This window comes from Nycticebus coucang, chromosome 2 (genome assembly GCF_027406575.1).
Source record: "Nycticebus coucang isolate mNycCou1 chromosome 2, mNycCou1.pri, whole genome shotgun sequence".
In the NCBI taxonomy this organism is placed as follows: domain Eukaryota; kingdom Metazoa; phylum Chordata; class Mammalia; order Primates; family Lorisidae; genus Nycticebus; species Nycticebus coucang.
In genome coordinates this window covers 15,336,124-15,362,833 of record NC_069781.1, presented here as the reverse complement: position 1 = coordinate 15,362,833, position 26,710 = coordinate 15,336,124, and the positions used below count along the sequence as shown (strand labels likewise).

General features: G+C 52.8%; 1 protein-coding gene across 5 annotated transcripts; it reads right to left on the bottom strand.

Moving 5' to 3' along the window:
* Positions 1-490: 490 nt before the first annotated feature.
* On the bottom strand, positions 491-26,154 carry LHX6 (LIM homeobox 6). Of its 5 annotated transcripts, XM_053563552.1 has the most exons (10): positions 25,857-26,154; positions 24,638-24,709; positions 24,073-24,255; positions 23,601-23,722; positions 14,606-14,826; positions 11,371-11,471; positions 11,061-11,156; positions 10,673-10,847; positions 7,152-7,255; positions 491-2,656 (listed from the first exon to the last, which is right to left on the bottom strand). In XM_053563552.1, exons 1-10 carry the CDS (start codon positions 25,938-25,940, stop codon positions 2,636-2,638), a joined length of 1,179 nt encoding a protein of 392 aa, XP_053419527.1. In that variant the 5' UTR covers positions 25,941-26,154; the 3' UTR covers positions 491-2,635. The 5 variants fall into 5 exon arrangements, with proteins under 5 accessions (XP_053419527.1, XP_053419535.1, XP_053419562.1 ...); XM_053563560.1 differs by lacking the exon at positions 7,152-7,255; XM_053563587.1 differs by lacking the exons at positions 7,152-7,255; positions 25,857-26,154 and adding an exon at positions 25,512-25,562.
* Positions 26,155-26,710: the final 556 nt, after the last annotated feature.

Below are 26,710 nucleotides of genomic sequence, written 5' to 3'. Positions count from 1 at the left end.
CCAAACAGGCTCTCAGGAGTCGCCCTCCCTCCCCCACCCCCAAAACCCTCCTCTTCCGTACTTGTTCTGTGAAATTCTCATCTGATACGATTCAGCTCAAATGCATCCTCCTTTAGTCCCAGAAGCATGTTGGAGAGATGTCTTTTTATAGCATTTGCTGACTGTGAGCTCCTCTAGGGCAGGGTCTGGCCCGGAAGGGACCCTTCTCTGAGTCTGCAGAGCCAGCACAGGGCCCAGCTGAGAGCATGTTTTCAGAGAATGAAACAGAGGATGGTAACCAGCCTCATTTCCTACAAAGCTTAAGAAGAGGCAGCTTGACTGAGTACTTAGGGAAGAAACCCACCATGGCGCCTTTACAAGGCAGTTTACTGAGAAACGGTACCAATTTTCCAAGAACGGGGATTGCACGCCTAGCAGCCCATATATTCTGGGAGCCAGGGACCTGAGCCTTAACTAGAGCAGGAAAGAAATGGAATCCCATCACGTTCCAGATGTAAGTGCCAGCACTTCTACTTGCATCAACTTTATTACACAAATAAGACATTTACAAAGCACAACATGAAAGGTAGGTAACAAAACAGACATTGGTTTTACAGAAAAGTGCTTACAATTTTTTTTCCATGTGTGTGTCTCTGTTTTCCCCTTTTGTTTTATATTTAAATAAATAGTCTTGATGGCCTGTACATTCCCAGGCTGCTCTTAACAGGATAGTGGAGACATGTTTGAACTGTAACATACTACGGCCACATGATCCACGCAAGGAATAGGCCCTGGGAGGAGACTCAAGGCAGAGCGAGTATTGGTGGCTGTGGGTAGGGTTAGGCTGGCCACTTGCCACATGGTTGCCATTGGGCTTTGATCATCAGAAGCAACAGTCAAAAGAAGGAGGTGCACTCCCCAAGGCAGGGAGTGGGCCCGGCCACTCCTGTTAATGCCAGCACTTTGCACAGGGCTGGGCCCATTACCACCGGATGAGTTCTGAACTGAGCTGTACCCACCACATTCTGAGTGGTACCTTCTCTTTGCCCTTAGTCAGCTGTCACCATCTTTGGAAGGAAGAGGAAGCAGATGCCCTTTTTGGGCTGCACTTGTGCTTGTCCCTCCTCCAGGTCCCAGAACAAGAGTGACATACACATTTTCATTTTAAGTGCCAACTTCAAGCATCTGGATTCTGAAACCTCATCCAGACTTGGTGAAATAGAGCTGCCATGGGTTAGCAATGTCTGCCACAGGTAAAAACAGGGACAATGGCTGCATATGTACCATGAACTTGCTTTCCCTGTCCTAGAGTCTCCTTCTGAAAGCAAGAGAACAGGTTAACCACAGCAGGAAGGAGGACTTGGGCTAAAACATGCTTACTAGCAACCTCTAGTGGAAAATGCACCAGGACACCAGTAGTTCTGGAATTACAGGATAAGCTTGGGACAAATGGGTGTCCCCTGAAAACATAAATCTTGGTTATGCGTAGCCTGAGCCCTTTTGTTTGGAGTGGAAGAGTTGTAACAGTATGGGGTGAATGTGAATGTGGCTGTGTCTGGCTTCTGTTCTCAGGAGTAGGTGGAACTGGCTTGGGCAAGGCTGGTGGGGAAGCCCAGAGGTGCCTAGGCTTGGCACACTCACCTAGGTAATGGGCGCTCTCTTTCTACCCAGAGATGGATCCTGAGTTAACATTTGGACTGCCATTTCACTGGGCTCTGTTCCTGGCCCCCAGTAAATGATACCCGCTCCAGAGAAGACCTGGCCCAGGTACCCCCTCAAGAAGTAGCCAACAAGGATCCCCTACTCTAACTGCCCCGACATTCAGAAGAGTCATTGCACAGATCAAATTCCTTCTCTGCTATGTTCCCTGCTTATATGCTAGATAATAATGGGAGGCAGGGTCTCTCTCCACCCCAAGTTTTCTCTTTCCTCTCCTTAGAATGGCTAGTATCACTCTCAGTCTAGTGTGCCACATCCCTTTCCTTGATCCCCAGGCCACGGAGGTCTTTGTCTCCCCCCACACCCCCATGCTCCTGCTTCTTGGTCTGGGCAGGTCTCCATCTCTGCCCTGTTGGGCCTCTCAGGGTTGGTCAGTGTCTCTTCTCTTTCTGAATTGACATAACCAGACAGATGGAAATGATAAAATTAGAACATAGCTTTCCTTTTGGGACATCCCACAAACACTGTAGAGTTTTCCAGACAAAAGCAACAGAGTGGATAACATTGGGGGTTGTCAGCTATTCAGAATTCAGAGATGGTTCCAAGAAAGTAGTAAATAAAGGCCAATATGGGGGAAAGAAAACCGTAAATCAGAAGGCTGTTGGCATTTCACAGTTCAATTCTGCCTTTTGCTTTTGTAATCAGCTTAAGCTGAAGATGACTTCTGTTTAAATGGAAAAAATAAGCTGTTGTTTTTACCCTGATTCCAAATTTCAGGGAGTTCTGCCTTCCAAGAGGAGGACTCAGTGGTGCTCCTAGGTTCTCAGCAGGAGAGGGACGGGCTGGGCCTGGAGGGCTGAGCCGGTGGTGGGCAGGATGGCGGACGGGGGTGGATGCAGAGGCGGGTGGATCCCTGGCCACAGCCTGGACACTGGATCTCAGCGGCTGAGGGGCAGCTGTGGGGTGCCCACGGACAGAGGCGGAAGCGCTGGCAGTGTCAGTACTGAAAAAGGATGACCTGCAAAAGGAGGGCATGGCAGGTGGCTGAGCTGGGGGCCTGCCCCACCCTGTAGCTCCCCAAAGGACCTTGAAGGCACAGAGAATGAGGTGGGCTCAGGGGCCAGTCTGGGTTTAAGTCCTGGCTCTGTCAACTTATTTGCCGTGGGACCTCAGGCAACTCACTTCACCTCTCTGAGCCTGTTTTCTCATCTATAAAATAGGAATGTCAAAATCTCTTTCTCAAGGTCAGAAAGATTCCAGTGAGATACAACAGCTACAGCAGAAGTCTACTACTAGGCATTATTTCACTGAAGCAAAAACTCAACTCCATGAGGGGGCCTGCCATTATCTCTACTTCTTTTATTTTTTTCATTATCTCTATTTCACAGGGAGGGCACCAAGACTCGGAGAAGTGGCAGTGAGTGAACCCATGATCACACAGCTAGAAGGATGGGGCCCCAGCACTGGCGGCCAGGCCTGGCTCCAGAGCAAGCTCTCTTTACTGTCACATCACCTCTACCACTCCAAGGCCACCACGACAACAGCGGCTGAGTGCTGACTGCCTACCACCATGTAAGCACTGGATGGTAAGCTAAGTACCTCAAGTGTGTGCTTAACCTTCACAAAGCCAAGAAGCATGTGGCTTGGACATGCCAAGTGCCTGACACACAGCGGGAATCAAGACTGTCTGGCCCTCCCCCGCTCCTACCTAAAGTGCCTGGCTGACATCTCCCTGCTACTGACACAGCCAGTTTCCTGAAGTTCACCTCAAGGATTATTGGCTGGCTGCTCAGGGGGATGTGCCTTTCCACAGTAAAGTGTGAGGAGGAGGTTTCCAGTGGTCCAGGGACATCTGGTGGGCATGGCTACATAGCTGTTCCCTTTTCTGATGGGGAACGTTGCTTGCCCAGAATCCGTTAATGCGGGGAGAGCAGGAGTGAGGAGGGGTGGTGATGAAGGAAAGCAATGATGACACTCTTCATAACAATAGCCACAATAATAACCAACAGCTATGGAGCACTTCCTGTGCTGGGCTCTTTACACAGGTTATTGCATTTACTATCCGCAGCAATCCTAAGTGGAGGGAACTATTAGAATCCCCATTTTTCATATGCAGAAACTGAGGCTCACTGCAGCTAATTGTGTTCCCAGGACTCACAGGGAGGTCGTGGCAGAATGGGGATTTGGAGTCAGCGTGATTCCAGAGCTCATACCACCCTCCCTACCCCACTGGGACACTGTTATACTTCAGCTTCTAAGGTGCCTAGATTTGGGCTTTTAATAACAGAAGCTCTCGGCTTGGTGCACATAGCCCAGTGGTTAGGGCGCCGGCCACATACACTGAGGCAGGCGGGTTTGAACCCAGCCTAGGCCTGCTAGACAACAATGACAAATGCAACAAAAATATAGGCAGATGTTGTGGCAGGCACCTGTAGTCACAGCTACTTGGGAGGCTGAGGCAAGAGAATCGCTTAAGCCCAGGAGTTGGAGGTTGCTGTGAGCTATAACGCCACAGCACTCTACTGAGGGTGACATAGCGAGACTCTGTCTCAAAAAAAAAAAAAAAGAGAGAGAGAAGCTCTCTCAAGAGGGAAGACCCCAGTAAGACCCTTCTCCTCTATGGGCCTCACTCTCTCCACTGATCAATGACAGCTTGGCCCAGATTTTTAAAAACATTTCGAATGCTGAAGCTGTGGGATCTGAGGACACAACCAGGAAGAAACGTGGTTCTGGAAACTGATGACGCAGCGGAGACAGAGGATGCCACATGGGTGCTCAGAGCACTGTTCTCCAGGCCAGGCCAGCACTGGTTCAGGTGAGTGGGTTCAGGGCCAGCACTGGGGGAATCCTGAGTCTCCTCCACTAGCCTGGCTCAGGCCTAGAGGGCTTGTGAGAAAGCCCACACTGTCCTATGTGAACCCCACATAGGCTACACCCTGTAGCCCACCAGAGCCTGTGGGTTTGACAAGACGTGGAAGGTTCCTGGGAGATGGCGAAAAGGCCTGGCAGTGAAAGGGCAAGAGATCATGAGAGAGGAAGTGACACTTTAATGCAGAGCTTCTAGATGTGAAGTTGGGGACCATAGTCCAGCAAGAGAACTCTGACTCAGCAAGCAAATCCAGGGGCTAGAAACTTTCCGTAGCCAAAGCTGCTGGGTCATCCTTCAGGCTAAACCAGACAGAACCACAAAATTAGCTGAACAACCAGTAGGCAAGGGCTCCTCTCCAAGCGCTGAGGCCAGCCCTGTACACTTCCAACACCACCTTCCTGTCCTCGTATAATGCCCAAGCCCCTCACTTGACCGTCCAGCCCAAACCTCTCTTAAGCCATGCCAGCTCACTTCCGCAGTCTCAGGGCCAGACCTGATAGGACAAATGCCCTCTCCCAGAAAGCAGCCAGCTCCAAGGCAGGCGAGGATCCAGGCCAGCTCTGCCCAAGCTTGCCATGTGACCCTGGATGAGCATTGCTCTGTCTGAGCCTCAGTTTCTGCAGGGGTGAAAGAGGTCTTCACATGCCTCCTCCTGGGAGGCTGTGAAGGATGGGTCAGAGAAAGCACCATGTAAACCAAGAAGTGCTGCACAAAAGGAAGCCATTACTGAACTGTGCAGACTTCAGAGTCCAACAGACCCACTGCATCCCTGGATAAGTGGTGTTACCTCTCGCAGTCTCCATTTCTTTACTTTTACAATGAGGAAAACCATCATCCACACCCACAAAGTGGCTGCCAGGTGTCAACCGAATGACATATTTAAAGTGCCTGCCTCAAACAAAGGAGTAGCTGAACAAATAGCTGAACATATTCTCACTGTGAATATGACAATCTCCGGACAATCTCAAGAGAACATGGCTCCAGGAGTGTGCTCACCTACCACCAGATTCTGCAGGAGTTTACATTAAGCACCACCATTTACTTATAAACTTATCTGTCCGATTAGGTTGTCTCTACCTCCGCACGGCATTCATTTCCCCAGGGCTCCCAGCACAGACAGTCTGGCACATAGTAGGTACTCAATCAGGAGGCAAAATCAGACAAACTGCACTGAAGGAGCCGTCTCCCCCACCCAGCTGCCCATCATAACTGCATGGGCTGGGTACTGCTCATCCAAATTCCTGCCCCACCACCACCACTCCAGACATGCCCATCAGACTCTCTGGGGGTAAGGCTTCAGAATTTGTATCTATACATGCCACCCAGGTGATTCTGAGGCATGCCAAGTCTGGGATGCACTGCTCTGGATGGCTCCTGACTTAACTACAGCTCTAAAACTCTGATCTCTCTTCCTTAACCACCATGCCCACTGACACTCACAGCTGCCTCTTAACTGCACAACATCCAGCTCAGCCTCCCTGAGGATCCCTATAGTGGCAGTTCTGAAACAGGCCTTCCAGAGCCCCCACTGCTCCAGGATAAAGCACTGGGTCCCTGCCTCTCACTGCTCTCCCTCCCATGCCTATGTGCCAGCAACACTGAATGGCTCAAGGTTCCCTGAGAGCAATGATGGTTCAGACCTCCCCTGGTGAATTCTGACTCAGCCTGTAGGCCTGGACTTGCCTTCCTCTGGGAAATCTTCCCCGAGTCTCTCCTTTGCCCTCCACCTGCTCCCCAGCTTCCCTGGCTTTCCCCTGGCTACCTCCCAGCTCTTTGACCATTCTGTGTTGTAACCGTTGAGGTCTATCTCTCCCTCCAGATTGTGGCCTCCCTAAAGGCAGAGACTACTTTGCTCATCTCTACGCTCGTGGCAACAGACTCAGAACTGCTAGGCACAGGCAGTATGTAGGAAATGTCTCCGAATAAAGGAATATGTGAGTGAATCAATGTACATTCTCATGCAGACTTTGACCTTGAGCTACCTGGGCCTCAATTTCTCCATTTCTAAAAGCAGTAGATTTCAAGGCTAGCTGAGGTGTCTCAGAGCTGGGAAGGAAGGGAGGCTCCTACCCACTCTCTGGTTTCACTTTCATCTACATTTAAGATTAAACAAACGGGTCCAAGTGCTTAGAACACAAAGCCTTCAAGCCACTGGACTCAGTGATGTCTAAACAGCCTTCTGGGTGTCAGTCCTAATGTCTAAGACAACCAGAGATCCTGGTTCCACAGCAAATGCCCTGCCAGTTGACAAAGGTCACCAGCTGGCCTGCTATTGCTGGACCCCACCAGCTCAGGGTATTCACTCTCAGCAGACAGGAATGAAAAGGAGGAAGGAGAATGAGTGAGATGATTAGAGGTGGCAAGGCAGTACTGATATAAGCCTTCCCTGAAACCTCAAAGCTTGAGTAAATTCACAAATCTAAAAAGGATAAGCCCAGAATGTTGGGAGGGAGGGTGTTGAGGGTAAAAGGAGGCCTCTGGAGCAGCCCTGCACATAGAGGAACCCACAGGCAGCTACTTGACTGAATTCTCTAGAGATGCAGCGGCAGCCCGAGTGGGCTGGGCTCAACAACACAGAATGCTGCCAGAACCCATCCCTGGCAGGATGGCTCTGACCCACCAGACCCATCCTGGCTCCATTTACCTTCTCACCCCGGTTGGAAAGCGGCCCATCCATATCGGCTTTGAGGTGGACAGGGGGTGCGGTGTAAGGCAGCCGGCAGTGCACCTGCCCGCACTGTACCTGACCTGTGGACGAGAGGATGCCTTGGAGCCCATCGCCCCGGCTGCACATAGGATCCCATCTGCCCCATTCTGTGCAAACTAGAGCTCTGAGACCAGTTTCATCTCTGCCGCTTACCTCCTAGGTAGCCCTGGGTAAGATTTCAATAAAGTTGGTGGTGATACTATATATAAAAAGTGCCATGTGATGGCTTGGTATAACTGTCCAGCTCACTGGCAAATAAACACTACACAAATAAATGTGTAGTGACACCTCCTACAAGCGAGGCTCTGCCCCATCTATTCAGATCCTCCCTTAGCCTAAGTATCACAACTCTACCCCATGCCTCCCAGATGACTCTGCAGTCATAACGTCACCAAGCTATTTACAATTGCAACCAACACCAACACTCACCCCTACCCTCCCTGTCCTCCTCTGGGCTTTATTTTTCCTTCTTTAGCACTTATTGTGTGACTTGCTGCAGATTTTTATCATCTATTTGATATCACCTGTCTTTGCCAATTAGAATGCAAGCTCTAAAAAGGCAGGATTTTTTTTGTCTACTTTCTAGATTCTTTTTTTTTTTTTTTTTTTTTTAGAGACAGAGTCTCATTTTATCACCCTTGGTAGAGTGCCATGGCATCACAGCTCACAGCAACCTCCAACTCCTGGGCTTAGGTGATTCTCTTGCCTCAGTCTCCTGAGTAGCTGGGACTACAGGTGCCCACCACAATGCCCGGCTATTTTTTTGTTGCAGTTTGGCCAGGGCCGGGTTTGAACCCGACACCCTCAGTATATGGGACTGCCGCCCTACCCACTGAACCACAGGCAATGCCCTACTTTCTAGATTTTAGATCTTTGTGGATTTTCAGTATCTAGAATGTGCATCCTTTAAATATTTCTTAAATAAATTTATGTACTTTATTCCAACATCTAAAACTGTTTGGGAAAGTCCATCTTTGTCTCTGATCCAAATCACTCATGCTTCAGCATATTTCCCACATAGTGGAAAAGTCTGTTAGCTATCTCTTCTCTGGACTTCATTCTCTTTGGTCACAAGGAAAGAGCCTTGTACGGATGACTTACAACTGACATGTAACTTGGAACAAGTCGCTATGCCTTTCTAAGCTACAGTTCTCTCATCTGTAGAATAAAGCAGTTGTATTAAATTGGGGGTCCTTAACCTAGGGTGTTTAGGGAATCCATAAATAGCCTCAATTTACTTAGAAAAATATGTGTGTCTGTGTATTTTTCTGGGGTCTGGTTCCAAAGCTTTTATTACATTCCAACCTCAGAAGTAACTTTAGTTAACTGCAGAGAAAATGTTCATTTTTCTAGGGTCTGGTTCTAATACTTTCATTAACCTCTCAGCTCTAAGGCTTCAGAAAAGTTAAGACTCTATGAATCCACTAAACTCTAAAGCAAATTGCTAGGGTCATGCAGGAAGAGTGGCAGGTCCAGACACCCCCAACATCTTCGGCTCCAAGCTGGGTTCCACCTCAAGGGGAAGAAGAACAGGCATCTCAGCCCCTTCTCTAGGCATCGACAAAAGAAAGTTCTAGGAGTACGTCAGCAGAGTCCTAGCAGGGACTCTGGAGGCCATGGCCCCACTTCCAAGCGGGTAGCTTAGATCCATTACTGACTCCACAAGATAGCCCAGATAGCGGGTAGCCCAGATACCAGGTACCCAGAGACCCCCTGGCCCTTGGTACTTTTAATAAGTGTTTAATAGGCTTCGCATAGCTGTAACATATGTCATTATTTAAAAAAGGAAGGGGGAAAAGTCCCTCCTACTGAGTAGATGGTTCAGAAATGGAACAGTATAAAAAGACCTGGTTTCCAACTAGCAACCTGATACAGCAGACAGGACTCTACACTCCTAGTTCTGCCACTCAAAACCACCATCACAAAAGCAGGTAATACAGGCAGTCCCCAGCTTATGAATGAGATAGGTTCTGTAGATTTGTTGGATTTTTACATAAGCTGGCATAGGTAGGTACATTTACCTATTACCAATAACAGCCTCTCTTTGTAAGTGTGAGTTGTATGTAAGTCAGATGTTTGTAACTCGGGAACTGCCTGTACTTCTCTGACATTTACTAAATGTTGAAGACTTTAAATCAGTTATCTCATTTGATGCTCACGACACTGCATTGTCCTTACTTTTATAGGTGGGAGAACTAGTATTCAGGGAAGCTAAGAAATGCCCAATGACACACGGCTTGTAAGTGGCAGGGTTGGGATGTGAAGCCTGGCAGTCTGACACCTAAGCCCACATTCAATCATTACAGAGTGCTGGCTCCCTCTAACTTACAGTGGGCCCTTGGTTCCTCATCTATTCAATGGGATGGGGACCTGTGATGGCTAGAGACACTGTCAATAGTGTCTGGCACTGGCAGGTACTCGGTAAGCAGCAGCTCTCTCTCTCTGACCACCCTTCTTTTTCCCTTTTACTTGGAGCCAGAGAAGGGAGGGTGTGTGTGTGCGTGCATGCGTGTGTCTTGTGGTAATTTCTATTTTATTGGTCATGCCCAGCTTTGAGGAAACAATCACAAAGTGAAAGAAAGTCTGTGATGAGCACCTGCTCAGTGGCAGGTTCACTGGGTGTTCACCCCTGACATGTCCAAGAGGCTGCTTCCTCGCTCCTCCAGGCTTCTGCTCCAAGGTCACCTCACTGTGACTTGTGAGCATCTCCCCAGAGGGCTCACTGTGTCCCCACTCATCTCCACTCTGAAACATGAGCCCCAGGACAGTGGCAGCTTTGGTCTACTGCATTCGCTGCCACGTTCCAGCACAAAGAACACAGAAGGCACTCAGACTATATTTACTGAATCCATGTAGGGTCTCTCGCAGCCCTCGGAAGTAGGCATCATTGAAATCCCAGGTGCCAGATGAGGAAACTGAGCACTAGAAGGTTAGGTGGTTTGCTCAAGGCCTTAGCCCGTGGGTGCTCCCCCAAACACACTCTTGCCGGAATGCTTTCTGGGCCAGGGCCTGCTGCATTCAGTTCCCCATCCATGCGCTTCTCTATGTCCTACTTATCCTTCCAGTCTCAGCTTGCTGAGCGGCAGCCAGTCCCTACACCCCAGCATCTCCATACACTCTCCCAGCACCTCAACAACAGGAATCACCCCCAATAAAACCTCATCTGTTTGGTTATTGTTCCACACCTACCAGAACGCAGGCTCCACAGGGCAGGGCCCTTGTCCCTCTTGCCCTCTCCCCAGTCTCTGGGTCTTGCACAGACTGGGTGCTTTGAATGTGTTTTTGAATGACTGAATCCCTTGGCTCTGCTAAGGGTCCCGCCCCACTGAGGCAGAGCGGGGGAATTTACCACCAGCCCCAACCACTAGGCCCAAGTGACCTCAGAGGCCACGTCTTCACCCACGCGGCTCCTCAAGGCCTCCCCACGCCTCCACCCCAGAGGCATCGCGGTCACTTACTCTCAATGTAGCCGTGCAGAGTGACCATGCGCGCCCGCTCCGGGCTGCTGAACGGGGAGTAGTGGATGTCGTCGGACAGGGCTGAGGGGAGGCGGGATGGGGGCGCCCCTGAGGGCGGCACTGGGTGCTGCGGTGTGTGCTTTTTATGACGCGCCCGGCAGTTTTGAAACCACACCTGGAACGACAGCCTCAGCAGCTTCAGCCTCACGGAAACGGGTCGAACACGCCGCCGGGGGACCCCGGGCGGGACGGCGTCGTCGTCTCCTCAAGGGGTGGCCACACGCACCCCCGACGCTCTGCTCCAGAGCCCAGCTATGAGCTGGAGGGCGCTCCCACGTCCCCAGGCCGCGCCCCAGAACCCCAAGGCCCCGCCCAGCCCCGGTCCCACCTGGATGACTCTCCGGCTGAGGCCCGTCATGTCTGCCAGCTTCTGCAGCGTCTGTGCGTCGGGGTTGTTGTCCTGCGCGAACTGCGCCTGCATAACCTGCGGGCGCGGGAGGGCGGTGAGGCACCAGCCAGCGAGGTCTCGGAGACCCCGGCCCAATCAGAGGCTCCGGCCCAGAGGCCACGCCCCAGGCAGCCGCAGCCCCTCTCCGCCACCCGCGGGTCCGGGCAGAGGGGCGGGGCCAGGAGGCCGCTCAGCCCCGCCCACTCGTGGCCCCGCCCACGTCCCGGCGGTGGGCGGCCTGCCCGGGTACCTGCAACTGTTCGGCGGTGAAGGACGTCCGCGCGCGCTTGGCCGGCTTGGGCTGACTGTCCTGTTCAGAGGGCACTGCCCCCTCCAACGTGAGGCCGTTCCCTGGGGGCGATAGAAGCGGCTGACCACGCGTCCCCATCTCTTCTAGTGGCAGCCTGGAAAGGACGGGGGTGGGGGGAGCTTGTCCCTGGAAGGGTCAGGAGCAGCGGGAGTTGGCTGGGAGCGGGATCCCAGGGTCCTAGTCCCTGTGCTCTTTGGGGAAGGGGCTTCTGTTTCTGAGAGTACACTTAGTCTTTCGGTGTGCTCTTTATATCTCAAACTTGTCTTTCGGTGTGCTCTTTATATCTCAAACTCCTAAGGAGAGGTGGCTTTATGCCCAGTTTATATGGGAAGAAATTGAGGCTCAAAGAGAAGAAAGCCCCTGCCCTAGACCTTTCCACTAGGATCTGAAAGCTGGCTGACCCTAATGTCACAACCCGGAGGAAACCAAAGGCTAGTGGAGATAGCAAGCAGGTTACAGGACTGTGATCCCAATTTTATAAAAATTAGTGGAAGAAAAAGGGGTTAGGAGGATATATACCAGAGTGTTAACAGTGGTTTGCCTCCAGGTGTGGGATTATGGAGACTCTGTACTTTCATTATTCCTGTACATTTTGAGGGTTTTCAGATTTTTTTTTAGTTGGGGGGGTCTCACTATGTTGTCCAGGCTGGTCTCAAAGTCCTGGCCCACAGCAATCCTCCCTTGGCCTTCCAAAGTGCTGGATTTACAGGCATAGCCACCATACCCATCTACCCAGCTCTTCGGAGGTTTTTAAAACAATCAGATGTCACCTTCTCTAGGTTTAATTTTATTAACTGGATATATGTTAGATAGTTTCTTCCCACTTACATTACTTTTACAATCATGCTAAAACACTAAATATATTCCCATTTTACTTTTTAATACTTCTTTTTTCTGAATATAAAAGTAATACATGGTCCCTATCAAAAACTCAGATAATTCTTATGAGCATAGAAAAGAAAATAAAAACCACTGTAATCCCACAACTCAGAGATAACTACTGTTCACAATTTATTCATTTTTTTGTTTGTTTGTTTGTTTTTAGAGACAGAGTCTCACTTTGTTGCCCTCGGTAGCGTGCTATGGCGTCACACCTCACAGCAACCTCCAGTTCTTGGGCTTAGGCAATTCTCTTGCCTCAATCTCCCGAGCAGCTGGGACCACAGGCACTGGCCACAATGCCCGGCTATTTTTTTGTTGCAGTTTTTTTGGCCAGTGCTGGGTTCAAACCCGCCACCTTCAGTATATGGGGCCAGCACCCTACTCATTAAGCCACAGGCACCGCCCTATTGTATTTTTTTTAATTAGAAAAAAAAATTATGTTTTCGAAAAACCTGAAATTTCTTTCTTTTTCTTTTTTTTTTTTTTTTGCAGTTTTTGGCTGGGGCTGGGTTTGAACCTGCCACCTCCGGCATATGGGGCCGGCGCCCTACTCCTTTGAGCCACAGGGGCCTCCCAAAACCTGAAATTTCTAAATACATACACTGAAAAAATCTAGAAAGACACATACTAAAATATGAAGGAGGTGTCATTTGAAGTGATTCTTATTTTCTTGTTTCTTAACTGCCTTTTCTAATTTTTCTACCATGAATGTGTGTGTTATATTTAAAAAGTAAAACAGTAACCACTTCTGAGAGTTAATCAGTAAGAAGCTGAGGGCCCCAGCCTTCAAGTTCTCTTGCATGAGTCTGAGGTCTGGTGGCTATGAGGGCCAGGGTATAATTGGCAAGACTGTGATCAGGGATGGTCCTAGTTGGTGCAGGTATAGAAGGAGCCTATAGTCACTGACAGACCACGGTGTAGAGAAGCTCTGACTCCCAGATGTCCACTATAGTCAAACTGCTAACTTCCACACTGCTGCAATTAACTTCATAGAACACCAAATTCACTTGCTGCACACTTAGGCCACTTAGCCCTAACCCTGACTGGAGAGAATGATAGTCCTAGTGTAGCCATGGCCAGGAACACTCTGGAGGTCCCTGACTAGTCCCAGGCTAGGGCCTAGAAATTGGGGTAGTTTGGTCCATACCCCTTTCCAGAGAACTGGGGATGGAGCAGACATTTTGCAGTATTAATGTCATATACGAAAGCAAGCAAGACAAGTATTGGCATGCCAGGCTTTTAGACACAAAAATGAAACTCAGGGGGGCAGTCACAACCCTGTAGCCTCCTCAGCTTTATAATGTCTGATTCATAAGCCCTAAAGTTTGGGGATGAGGTGTATGGCATGGTCTAGTGCTTAAGACCTGGGCTTTGGAATTAGGCAAACCTATTAGTATGTAACCTTTGGCAAGTCTGCCTGTTTCTTCTCCTGTAAAATAAGGACCAATGATCTACTTCCTAGGGTTTTTGTAAGGATTACATAAAATCCAAGTTACACAGAAGTTAGCAGCTTCCACAGACCCTGATAGGGGAATGAGGGGAAGAGTCCTTGCCTCTGCCCACAGCCAAACTCCACCCCACCTGTGAGTCAGCTCTCAGGATCCCTGGAAGACATGCACCCTGTTCCTGGACCTAAGTGTCTCAGGGACTCAGAGTCAGAAGAGATTTGGGGATCCTCCTAGCCCAGTACCTACCTCAGCTGGGGGACTGAGGAACAGAGAGGAAAGGACACTTCCCATGTGAGCACAGCATGCTGGAGGAGTTGGGGGCTCCAGACTCAGAAACCTAGCCCTTTCCCCTCACAGGGCCCCCCAGCGCAGAATGAAACCACCCTCAAACCTCTGCCTTGGAGCTGCTAGGATAGGAGTTGGGAGAATGCAGGCCAAGCCATCTTTCTGGGACTGGCCCAAACCAGGTTCCAGGAAGCTGGAGGGGATAAGCCCCCAACCCCATGAGAACTGTGGGAAGACAGAGTGGTTGCCCAGTCATGAGCATCCTCTCCAGGGTTCTGTAAGCGCCTCTCAGCTTACAACATGTCCGCTTATCTATCTTTGAGACCGTAGCCTATCCTTAGCTCCAGTTTACAGATAAGGAAACACGGCAAAGAAAGGTCATGACTTCTGACTCCCAAGCACAGGGCCAGAAGCTCCTGCTCTGTGTAACGTCACCCCCGCGCTGGCTCTGGGAGATCTGGGGGCACTCCCAGTCCCTGGAGGAGTGTGGGCGGTTCCTGGGGTGCCCGAGGTGGGAAAGGGCTGGGGGGTTGGGGTGCTGGACGGGGCGGGTTGGGTACCGTTCTCCGCGGCCCTCTTGAGGTTCTCGATCATGGTGTCGTAGTGGATGCGGCACAACACCTTCTCCTCCACCAGGCCGAACTCCTCGCCCGTGGACAGCTGGCGCTTGCAGGAGAAGCAGGCGAAGCAGGCCAGGTGGTAGGCGTTGCCGCGCGCCCGCCGCACCCAGTCGCTGGCGTAGATCTGCCGGCCACACCGGGCGCACTTGGTCCCGAATCGGCTGCGGGTTGAGAGGGCAGGACAGGAGTGGCGAGGTTCAGTTTGGACAGGCTGTCTCTGCCCCCTCCACTCCTCAGTCCCGTTCCTCCACCCCTCGCCAGGCTCCTGGCCTCAGGGCATCACCCTTTGCTTGGATTTACTACCCCTGTCCAGCTAAGTCCCACCTAGAAGGTGAACCGAAGAACTACTTTGATTTTCTTCTTGGTGCTTTTCTGAATTTTCTAAATTTTCTACAATAATCACTTATATTTGTGTATTTCATTAATGTGTTCGTTAAAACACACAAGTGTTAGAAAAACATAATAATAGGTCATTTCTTTTTTTTGCAGTTTTTGACAGGGGCTGGGTTTGAACGCGCCACCTCCAGTATATGGGGCCAGCCCCCTACTCCTTGAGCCACAGGCACCGCCCAATAATAGATGATGATGATTATTATTAAATAGTTGAAATGTTGAGCACTAATCACTTGCCCAGAATGATTCTGAGTGTTTCATGTTGATTATCCCAGTTAGCTCTCATTGTGTGAGGAAAATGGGGAGCAGAGAGGTTAAGTAACTCACACAAGGTCACACAGTTCCAAGGATAGGAATGCGAGTCTGACTCCAGAGATGAGTATAAGCAATAGCCCCAACTGTAAAGAAGCTGGGAAGAAGAGACAGATATGCACTCACTGGCTGTTTGGCCCTGGGCAAGGTGTTCAACTTCTTGCTGTTCACATTTTCCTGGCTCCAGCTGACCTAGACAACAGCATTGACCGCTACTCCTTGTTTAGTGCTTTGAAGTCTACTATGTACACAGCTAGTCCTAGACTCTGGAACTAAGACTAATGTTTAAAAACCCCATCTGGAGTGTCCCCTTGCCCCTTAAGTCTTTCTTGATTCTGCCTCTTCCTCTTTTCCCCCATTTTTTTAATGCAGTGATGAGGATGCAGCTGCCCCCACCACCAGTCTAGAAGCCCTTCCTTCCAGGAAGCAACAGAGTCTGGTTCACCCTGTCCCAGAAGTCAGCCTCGTGCCTGACCCCTCAGCATCAGGGAAGGGTTGTTCTTTAAGTGGATGACTCACCTGTGATTCTGTCCCAACCCTGGCGGCCTCGGTTTCCTCTGGCGTACACTCTATTTCAGGGAATGGTGCCACCACTCATCCAGCCCCTCAAGCTTGGAAATCTATACCATACACTCCTCCCTCTCCTCAACTCACATCCAGCCAATCATCAGGCACTGTGGGTTCTGTCTCCCAAGTATCTCTGGGATCCATCTCCTCCTCTCCACTTCCACAGCTGCCCTCCTGGGCTAGGCTCCCCATCCGGCACTCCTCACTGCTGTGTCCCCCCGACTCTGGGGAGGTTTCCAGCCTCACCCTTACCGACTCATCTTCCACAGGGCAGTCACAGCCAAGTTTCCAGTATCCCATGGAATCCCATCCCTGCTCTGCTTACGATCCTGTGGTGGCTCCACTCTACCCTCTGGTTTTGATCCAAAACCCTTGGGGGTTACAGAATGCAACAAACCACATCCCGTTCAAGCTGATCTTTTCCAAATTCAAAATCTCCCACCCTCTCCACACCCAAAGATAAATCTCAGCCAGCCACAATGGAAGGTCAGTCCCAGGTCTTTATGGTCTCCTCCAAAGCACTTTCCCACCCCCAGACCTTTTCGCTGACTACTCCGACTCCCAACATATACTCCCCCCAGAGTCCCACAGCTCCCAACACCACCCTCTCAGAATTGATCATACAGATTTGTAAATGTTGGTTCCTGATTCTCCCCTTCCACCTCTTCCAGCTTTCTGGAGTGGTGGTGACAGGGGTGAATTGAGAAGATTTGCCTATGTGTCCCCAGGGCTAGCACCCTTCCACCCGGAGGAGCGAATGGCGGAAACAGCAAAAACGCTCAGGTTACAGGCTCGCCTGCCTTGGCACTTTCAAGCAAATGTCTGCTGGGAAAAAAAATAATAAAACGGTGCTGGGTGGTATTGAGTGCGGGAACGCAGAGGCTTTGGCCACTGCCGGCTCCCAGACACACCCCAACGCCACTCTGTCAAGTAGCGCGATGGGTTCCCGCCGTGGTGTCGCGATTAGTTCGGGCGACGCTGCGCACCTTTGCCGAGTCAACCGCACCCCGAAGCAGCCGCGGTTCTTGACCTCGGAAACGCGGTTTCCCTTGGGGAGAGCCTAGAGGAACCCGTGGTCTCTATTCCCAATCCCGCAGTAAAAGGGAGAGGAGACTACTTTGCTTAACCCTGTCTACTCCTGCGGAAGGGCCGACCCGGGGTTACGCAGCCCGGCAGGTGGTATCCGGACTGGGAGCACTTTCTGGCCTCTGAGCCTAGGCTGACTTTCCATTAAGTAAGCTTCAGAAGGAGGAGGCAGCCAGCCGTGCGCAGAGCCCTCGCTGCGGGGCGCGCCGGGGTGAGGAGCCAGCCTTCATTGCACCCCCTCGGCTTCGTGGTAACCCGATTTGGCGGGGACTCAGGAATCGGTTTTTCATACCTGGAAATCAGAGGTTCAGGAAGCACAAGTTACTTGCCCGAGACCACGCAATGCGGTCCCGACGGTGAAGTCCCTCTGAGGTGCAAAAAGTACCTCGAACCTTCGGAGCAGCCGGACGGACGACCAAGAGAACTGTGATTCGGGTGGTTGAACAGGAGTGGGGCCTGGTCTTGCAGTGCGCTGTCCCTTCTCTGGGCCACGGGTTCTGAAATTCCCGAGAGCCGGGCCAGAAGCCCACACGCCTCTGGAAAGGTGGGAGGCGTCCTTAGGGGGCCTGCAGAGCCCAGAGCAGAAATGGTCCCCGCCTTCAGAAGCCGATTAAGAGCGGCTGAGTCTCTGGCCTGTGGTTTCCGTGCGCCGCAGCTGGTGCGCTGCCCCAGCGTGCAATCCCGAATCCTCCAGCTTGGCTCCGTGGGATTTTTCGTCCTCGGCCAGGGACGCGTCTCAGACTCCCTAGGCACCCCTGATCTTCCTGACCCGCGAGTCCCTGTGGGTCACAGTATCCCGGACATCCCCTTGCGCCACGAGTGATCTCTCAAGAACTTTCTCACCCTCTGCACGTCACCCCGAATGCCTGGTGCTGTCTCCAGTCCTAGGATCTGCCTGAGTTCCCCGTGGCTCAGCTCAGACTACGAAATCGTCCTGGCACTTGGATTCTTGGGGTGAGAGTAGAGGGTCATTATGCAGATTTGCCAGCCTCAGCAGCTCCTGCGGCATGTCACCCACCCAGGACATGGGGCAGGGCACTAAGGGCACGAGGAGGCTTAAGGACCAAGGCTCTGACAAAACCACCGACTCCTTCCCCAGCGGGCTATGAGGACCGAGCCACCGGATTCCGGAAGCGGCAAAATCAGCATCAGAGACAACGAAACTCCAGGAAACGGTTGTTCGGGAGCTGGGACCAGAGCGCCAAAGGGATTAGGAGGCGCACCTACCGCCACTCCAGCCTTGCTAAGAGGTCCAGGCCCTACCTGTCCCGCTTTGAATCCAGGAGCGCCTTGGGTAAAGACGCAAAGGACTGAGGCGCTGGAAAGGTGCCCGACAGATGCTGAGCATCCCAGCTACTGCCAAACGGAGTAGAGTGGGCACCGTACCCGCCGTGCCCTCCACCCCCGAATGGGGAACAGAGATATTTAGGGCACTCGTGGTTGTGTGGAGGGAGCTCCCCGCCCTTGACCAAGTCTGGCTCACTTTCCCAGCCTACTTACCCTGGATACCTAGTTGGATGAATTACTTGTTGGATGCATGAGCCCATTGGAATTTCACCACCATCCCTTATCCCATTATTAACCTACTACCCCTTTTATGTCAGAGGAAACCAAAGCTCAGGGTGGGACAGGCAATGTTACAAAGCTATTGAACCGAGGGGCTGAAAGTCAAACTGGAGTTCACTTATTTTAGGTTTAAGACGCTCACTTGATGGCCTTAGAGAGACCTCATGAAGTGAACATTGTGGGTTGGAGGGGGAACCCTTCCTGTTCTCTCTGCTCCTTCCCTTCCGTGTAAACCCTTTGGAGAAGCCGGAAAAACAGAACCAGCAATTAAGAGGTTAAAACGGCCCTGCCTCGGAGGTCCCGGCCCAAGGCCCCTCCCCCAGTCCCCCTCTCAGTTCCCCCAACATCTGTCCCCCAACAGCTGGCGGCTGCTGGGCCTCGCTCTGCCGCGGTGGGGGGCCGCTTCCAGGCTTCCAGGCTCCTCTGGGACCCTCACTCTGAGGGAGGGGGCGGGATTCTCCCGCTGGAGACCATGAGCAGAGCTCCAGCTCCAGGTGGAAGGTCTGAAAAGGCTGGGGCCTTGCCCTAAGTCTTTTGGGTAAGGCAGGAACAGGAACTTTAGCCTCCTGGGCACTCTGTGAACCTATGCCCCCATAAACATAAGGGGAGGCAATTAACCCTTTATTCTCCCTTCCCATTATCAGAGGGCAGCAGGGCCAGGGACCAGGGTGACCTAATTTTGGCAAAGTTACTCCACTCACAGGTCTCTGAGGTCACTCCTGCCCTAGTGCTTCCAGGGCCACCCAGGTACAGTCACACATCAGAGCCAACAGTGGTGCTCCCTGTGTGAAGCCAACCAAACTGGGCTAGGAATCTTAGGACCAGCAGAATCTTTGCCATTCTACCAGGTGCTGGAAAGGTGCCCGATAGATCTAGGATGCACAGAGGGGGTCTGACATACCTCACCTACAGAAGAGAATGGGGAGTTTAGGGTTAAGGATGGTGGAGTCAGGAAGCATGGACTTATGATCCAGCCTCTGCCACTTAGCTGTGTGTCCTCACCTTACAGGCCTCAGTACACACACACACACACACCACTAAAGTGGGGATTATAAAAGTATCCTATACATATATGGACTGGAGGATTGCATGAGATAACACAAGGAAAGCCCTGTTCCTGGCTTAGAGAACAGCACCATATAGTCTGATAATATGTGTCCTCATCCCTGCCTGGCCCCCTCTTCCATGTTCTCTCTATGTGACCCTGGGCAGGACACTTTTCCAGAGCATCAGTTTGCTCAACCAGACAATGGGCACAATGCTCCAGGAGGCTGAGAGAGCCCAGTGGGACCTGCAGGTCAGGCTGAGCCTAGCCAAGCATTTGCAGGGCAGCAGCTGCAATTAGGTGGGCATGGAGTCTGTAGGAGACTGTCTGAGGATGTGGTTTTCAGAGGCAATGGAAATGTGAATGCCCCAGCAAGGAAATCTATTCCTCTCTCCCAGCATTTTCTTCACTTCTTGGAAGAAGACAAAGAAAAATGGTCTTAATGAAAAAGTGAAGAAATTAAAAGCCCTATCACATTTCTCTGGTAGTAATTTTTTTTCTTCCAGAATCTCAGAGAGTAAGGGGAAGCAGGGATCTGGTTGAGCCCATGAAGGTTGGTGAGGGTCCTGTTTGGAGTATGAATTGGAGAAACCGAGGCAGAAAGTTCCTGTGACACAGCTGAGGACACATACCTTGTGGAAAAGCAATCCCTCCTAACAATGCAAATTAGTCAGGAGGAGCACTGGACCTCCCCGATTCCTGCCATACTTTGGAGCCCCCTTGTCTGGTAAACTTAGAGTTCCTTCCTAACCTCTAACTTCCTGAGCTACCAATGCTGGCTCTGCCAATGGAGACTGTGAAGGGAGGTCTATAAGATGTTATTGAGAAGGGACAAGGTAGGAGATAGAATGGAGGAGAAACCCTCCCCTGGGGAAAAAGATCAGAGATTAGAGGACCATGGGACTCCAAAGTGCTCCCTCCATGGGGCCTTGGCTACTCCCTGCCCCCCATCCCATTGGGAGATCTTGGCTTCTTTTAAGGTAGAGAACTCAAGTTCACCACCCACCAGACCTTGACTCTCGACTTCAGGAAACAAAAGCCTAGAGAATCTCAGCACCTGACCCCTCCCAAGTCCCATCTCTTGAAAGGGAAACTCTGCCTCCCAAGCCACCATTCATGCCCTCTAGGAAGACCTTCATAGCAGCCACCCAGAGCTGTGGCTATAGTTCAGTGCAGACAATAGTCCTTGCCAGATACTCAGCAGCTTTTTCTCTCCCTTTTTGTGGTTTTTATTGTTTTTATTACAGGTGGGGCTGTCAGGGATAGATTATGCCCACAGGGAGACCTGGCAGCATGGGGGTGGGGTTGATCAGAAGAGCCATGCAATTCTGCCCTCAGCACTGGGAATATGAGTTTTTATGGCCTCCATTTTCATAATCAGAAAACTGATTTAGTTTTGCTTTGGGAGCTCTTGTCACAGGAAAAGCAGTAGCACTTAGAACCTGAAGCCCAGAAATGGCCTAGCCCCATCCCTCCAGGCAGGCCCTTGTCCTCAAGCTGCCTGGGGAAATGCCATCACAGGCTCTGCCCAGCATCCACCCTGCCAATGGTGACAATGGTGATAATTGACGCATTCATACCAACTGCCCATTCATACCAACTGCCATTTAGGGAGCCTTTACACAGACTTCCCCTCAGCGGCAGCCTCCTTGGCAGCTCAGGGAGACACTCCCAGAAACGGAGAACTAAGGGCAGAAAGATTCAGTGACTTGCCCAAGGTCACAACTGGTTTGGCCAAGCCCAGTCTCCTGCCTTTTCCCACAATGGCTGCATACCCTAACCTCTACCCTATTCCAGTGGGAAGAGAGACCCTGGAATTAGTGGAGATTCTGAACAGTAGAGATTTGACTAGTTTCAAGGTCTAGTAAAGCACGGCATTCAAAGAGGCTCAGTCTAGCAGCAAGGGCACGAGCCAGAGCTGGAGACGCAGCGAAGAAAATTGGATAAGTGTCCAGTAAGGCTGCCAGGTCTGTTGTCACCAGGAGAGCCAAGGAGAGAGGGTCTGCCCTGACTTACACCAACCTGCTGGGTTCCACAAGCCGGAGCCCTGAACTTGGTAGCTGATAAATCCAAGGAGCCCCCAAACAGCACCTGGATCATTTTGTACCTACTTGAGTCAGGCCTAGAGCAGGTAGGTGGCTAGACAGTGACTCCAACCTCTATTTCCTGCCCAGGGCCAAACCAACAGTCAGATGGGACAGTAGGAGGAGACATCACACTCTGGTTACACACCACACAATGATAAACCCCCTTCTGACCATACACGGCAGTCCACATTCACAAGTACACATTCACATCACACCCTTCATCCCTGTCCAGATGTAACCCTGTCCTGACCACCTTGCACGCACACATACACATACAGCCTCAACATTTACACGCACACACACACACACACACACTTGAACTAAAAGACAAACCTTTGTCCATAAAGGAACACACATGTTATCCACATACCCCTGACCCTGCTCAGTGATGCATTCCCCAGCACCATGCACAGATCCCAGACAATACCAAAACACATGCTTCTTGGATGCTGAGTCCTAGGCCACCTGGTCAAGCCTCCCACCCTCTACACCTTCCGCACACATACTTTTTCACATTCATCACATAAAGGAAGCATCCACCTCTTTAAACATGCCTCCTACAGTTACCTCAGAGTACCAGCCCCAAATGCTGTAAACTTCCTCTTAAATTCAGGGTCCTCTCTTTTCAGGTCCCTGGAGGTTCAATGCCAGGGGTAAGGGGAGGAGGCATTGCCTTCTACCATATCCTCTGACTCTCAGAGGTTCTTTCTGGGGCAGGGGCTCTACCCAGGAAGACTGAAGCCACAGCCTCTTCCCATGCAAGGATGGGAAGGATATCTGTGGGGTGTGGAGGTGGTTATAAGGGAGCAGCTTTCTCCACTTCCTGACAAAGCACTTGGGAACAGGAGTCCCTTCCAGGAACCAGTTCTGTACCATTCTCCTCCATAGGCCCAGTGGTCAGGCCTCTGGGCTGGTTCATCTTCCCGCTGGGGTCAGGGGGAAAGACAGACATCTCTGTCCCTGACCTTACAGTGACCCCAACCCCATGACCAGGTCAGGCCCAGCTGTGGCTAGAAGCAACACACAAGAGGTGCAGAAGTGGTGCGGCTGAAGGCTGTCACGATTTACCAGGTCGCGCAGCCCGAGGTAATCCTACTCAGGGTTCTGCAGCGCCTGCCTCTCCCCTTCCCTGTCATTGCGGCCCAAAGTCGGAGCCTAGACCCGGGAGAGGCCTAATCAGAAGGGCAGGAAACCACAACAAAACTAAAACTGGAACAGGCATGGCAGGGGGGACATGCAGGACCCCAGACTCAAAATGTGACCCTTGGCGACAAAGCCCGGGTAAGAGTTGAGGCAGAGACACAAGTTGGGGCTTAGGATGAGGCACGTGGATACTGAATCAGATCTGAGAGGGATGCGGTGCTGGTGCTTGGGGGTGGGCCAGACAAGACCCCTGAGCGGAGCGCAGGTCAGAGCCAGGGCAAGAGTCCAGAGCACAGCTCAAGATCTGGCCCTGGGAGAGACCCCGGAGGCTGGAGTCGGTGTATGGTTGGAACCCAGAGCCGGAGCGCATCGGGAATGCAGCCGGATGGCAGCTGGGGTTCAAGCGGGTCGGGGCCAAAGCCAGGGATGTCAGAGCTCGACCGAGGCACTCAAGGTCGGAACTGGAGCCCGAGATTCAGGCAGGATTGAAGACGGATCCAGAGACGCTACCAAAACCCACAGGACCGCGGGAGCAGGCGGCAGATCGCGGCCCGAACCTATGCAGTCATCAGCCTGGAACTCTGGGCTCGCAACGCTGAGAGCCGGTGGGCTGGTCGCGCGCGGAAGCGTCTGGGGTGGACTTGGGCTGGCTGGGCGCTGCAGCCAGGACCCCACGCCTCAAAGGTGGGCCGAGGATTGCCTGCCGCAACACTGCTGGCCCGATGGCCCAGCCTACCTGAAGTAGTCCATCTTGCAGAAGATTTCCTTGTTCTTTATGTAGCAGCTGTTCTGCTGCCTCAGCGACGTGCGACACACGGAGCACTCAAGGCACCGCACGTGCCAGATGAGGTTGTTGACCTGGGGAGGGGGCGGGGAGGGGGGTCGGCTCAGCGCGGGCCTCTTTCACGCGGGGCCCAGCCTCCCCGGGCCCATTTGCAGTCAGAGACTCTGGAGCACCGAAGGTGCGTGTGACTCCCCTATTTTTCCTCGGTAATACTGAGGCTCCGGGAAATAGACATAAACTCCATTTTTCAGACGGAACCCAGGTGGTGCTGAGACCCTAAGATTTGTCCAAAGCCGCACAATCGGGCAGCGGCTGAGCCAGCATTTAGAATTAAGTGGACCTGGGGCCGGTGCTGCTTCCCTGAGTCCTCTGGGCTGCACCCCGCACCCGGCTAACACGCGCCCAACAGCTACCCCTCTCTCACCTTGAGTAGATACCGGTCCAGGATCTCCAGGCCGCAGCTGGAGCAGATGTTCTTGCCAGCAGACGGCACGGAGGAGGCGGCTGAGGGTGGCGAGCAGACAGACGGTGTGCTGGGCGTACATGGGGAGGCCCGACCCTCATCCTTGTCCAGAGCTCCTGCCAGGGCCTCGGCGTCCGACTGAGCCTGCGGCGGGGGAGAGATGGAGAGCGGAACGCTGAGCCGGGCACACAGAGTTGCCGCTGTCTCCGAGACAAATATGCGGCCCCAGCACACCAACCGACAACGAAATCTCCCCGGGACGCCGCGCTATGGACTGAAGGACAGGACTCCAAGGCCCTGTTGGAGAGGAAGGGACGATCCCAACTTTGAACGCGCGCATTCTGGGTGCTAGTGGCTGTCAAAGTCCACATTCCAGGCCGGGAAACCCAGGCTCCGAGAGGGGCGGCGCCCGACAGGAGTCCCCCCAGGCGCATGGGCAGCGGTTCGCGGCCGGAAAGCCTGGTCAGGTCCCTAGGGCCGGGCCGCCAGGGAACAGGGAACCGAAGGCAGAGCCAAAGGGACTCACCATGGCGGGCGGCGCGGTCCCTTCAAGACAGCGGGTGGTCGCTTTGCAGCCGGACCCTGGCTGGGCCATCACCTGGGGGTGGGGGGAGGGAAAGCAGGCGACGGCGGCTGCAGAACTGGCTCAGCGCAGCCTGAGCCCAGCGCCTCCCCGCGCCTGTTATATAAACCGGCGCTGAACAATGAGTCCTAACTTTGTAGTGGGCATTTAAAGCCCTTCCCCACAAAAGCGGTGTCTCTCTAATGAAGCAATTTGAATTTGGATTGGATTTTTTCCCTCTCTCTCCCCCTCTCCCTGCACTTAACCCGTGGCTCTTGAAGTAATCGCTTAGTTCCCTTGCAATCCAAGCCTCTGAGGGGGAAAAAAAACACGCGCACACACACAAACTACCTGCAATTAGAAATTGTCGTGAATGCCCAAGATAAGAGGTAGCCAGAGTGTCAATTCCAACTGTCAATCAGTGAGATCCATCAGGCCGCCCAAAGAATTGCAAATTTGATTTTTTAATGGTAGTAATTAAAAATCGAATTTTTTCTCTCTCCACCCACCCCCCTTCCTCGCTCCCTTCTACTCCTCTCCGCACAAAATGCAAAAAGGAGAAAAGAGAGAAAGAAAGAAAATAAAAAGGAGATGGGGGGTGGTGAGTGAAGAAAATAAACCCCAGAGCGCCGGGAGCATCGGCCCGCCAGCGTGACACGCGCTGAGATATCCAAGCGGCTACCCTGACACTGATTCAGGAGCCTTTCGAGGGCCAGTCGGAGGGAAACCCAGAGCAAAATGGAAGGAGAGATCGGGGGCGAAACGGGACCCAAAAGGGAAAAGAGAGGCGTCCAAGGGGAGGAAAAAGCACCCTCCAGCCCCTCGGCGCGCCCGGGACCGGCCCCGCGTCGGGATTCTCAGCTTTGCTCCCGCACAACCCCCGGCGCATCCGCGCTATCAGCGCCTATTCAGACGGACAATACCGGCCTCGCCTCCTCTTGATTCGCCTGTGTCTTTGCTAAATCGCTTTTTGAGAAATTCCTCCAACATTTGCATAATGCGTTCCCGCTTTCCGCGACCCCCCCTCCGCGCTCGCGCGCGCTCACACACTCACATCCACACACTCGCAGGCGCACCCCCGAACCCCTCCTGCCTGCCGCCGCCCGCCCCCCGGCCCGGCTGCGCGGGGTCCCGGCCCTGCCGGACCTCGGCCCGGCCGCCCGGCGCTTGCTAGCTGGCTCACCTGGTCGGTGGCCGGGCCGCCCTCGGCCGGCAGCCGGCAGCCCTCGGGCAGCGCCGGGGCGGCGTTCTCATGCTTCCAGTACATGGGCCGGGGAGCGGCGGGCTCAGCCGGCGCGCAGCGCGGAGAGCCGCGCCGAGGGGGGCCACGGCCGCAGTGGGAGCAGAGGCTGCTGCCGGAGTAGGAGAGCGGAGACGACGGCCCCGTCGCCCCGGGCCTGGCCCCAGTCCCTGCCCCCGGCCCGCGCACAGCCCCGGCCTCCCTGGCTGCCGCCGCCGCTGCCTCGGAAGAAGGTCCCGACAAACTTGGAGATGCCCCCGCCCCCTCCTTCTCCTCCTCCTCCTCCCCCTCCTGGTAGTCCTCCTCTCCCTCCTCCTCCCTTCCCTCCTCCTCGTCCTCCTCCCCCTCCAGCTGCGGCGGCGGCGGCCGCCCTGCCGCTGGAGCCCCGCTCAGTTCAAGATGAGTCATGCGTGACCAATCCCCTCCCCTCGGAGGGAAAGCTAGACACACACAACGAGGCAGAGACTCAGAGACGTACACACAGACACAGCGACACACAGGAACTCAGAGCTGCGGACAGAGATACTCAGAGACGCGCTGACGTACAAAGGCACCGGAGGACACACATCCACACGGCTCTCAAAACCGCCCTTCCTTCAAGGGGTACCTTCGCCCTCAGGCACTCCCCTACTCACAGGTACAGAGGGACCCGTGCCCATACCATCCGCAGACATGGATTCCATAAGAGGTCACACAAGACCTCCAATGCAAACGATAGTCTGCTTCCGTCGTTTACACGGGCACAAGGCCCCCACACATGCTCTCACACACCTGCACAGGCACTGCTGCTCCATAGA

Excerpts from the sequence above, each read along its gene's own strand:
- LHX6 (XM_053563552.1), bottom strand. The coding sequence starts at position 25,940 with ATGTACTGGAAGCATGAGAACGCCGCCCCGGCGCTGCCCGAGGGCTGC. Across the intron at positions 11,472-14,605 it reads CAAGAGGGCCGCGGAGAACG|GGAACGGCCTCACGTTGGAG; the intron begins GTACCCAACCCG and ends TATCGCCCCCAG. Across the intron at positions 7,256-10,672 it reads TCTGCACGGCTACATTGAGA|GTCAGGTACAGTGCGGGCAG; the intron begins GTAAGTGACCGC and ends TCTCGTCCACAG.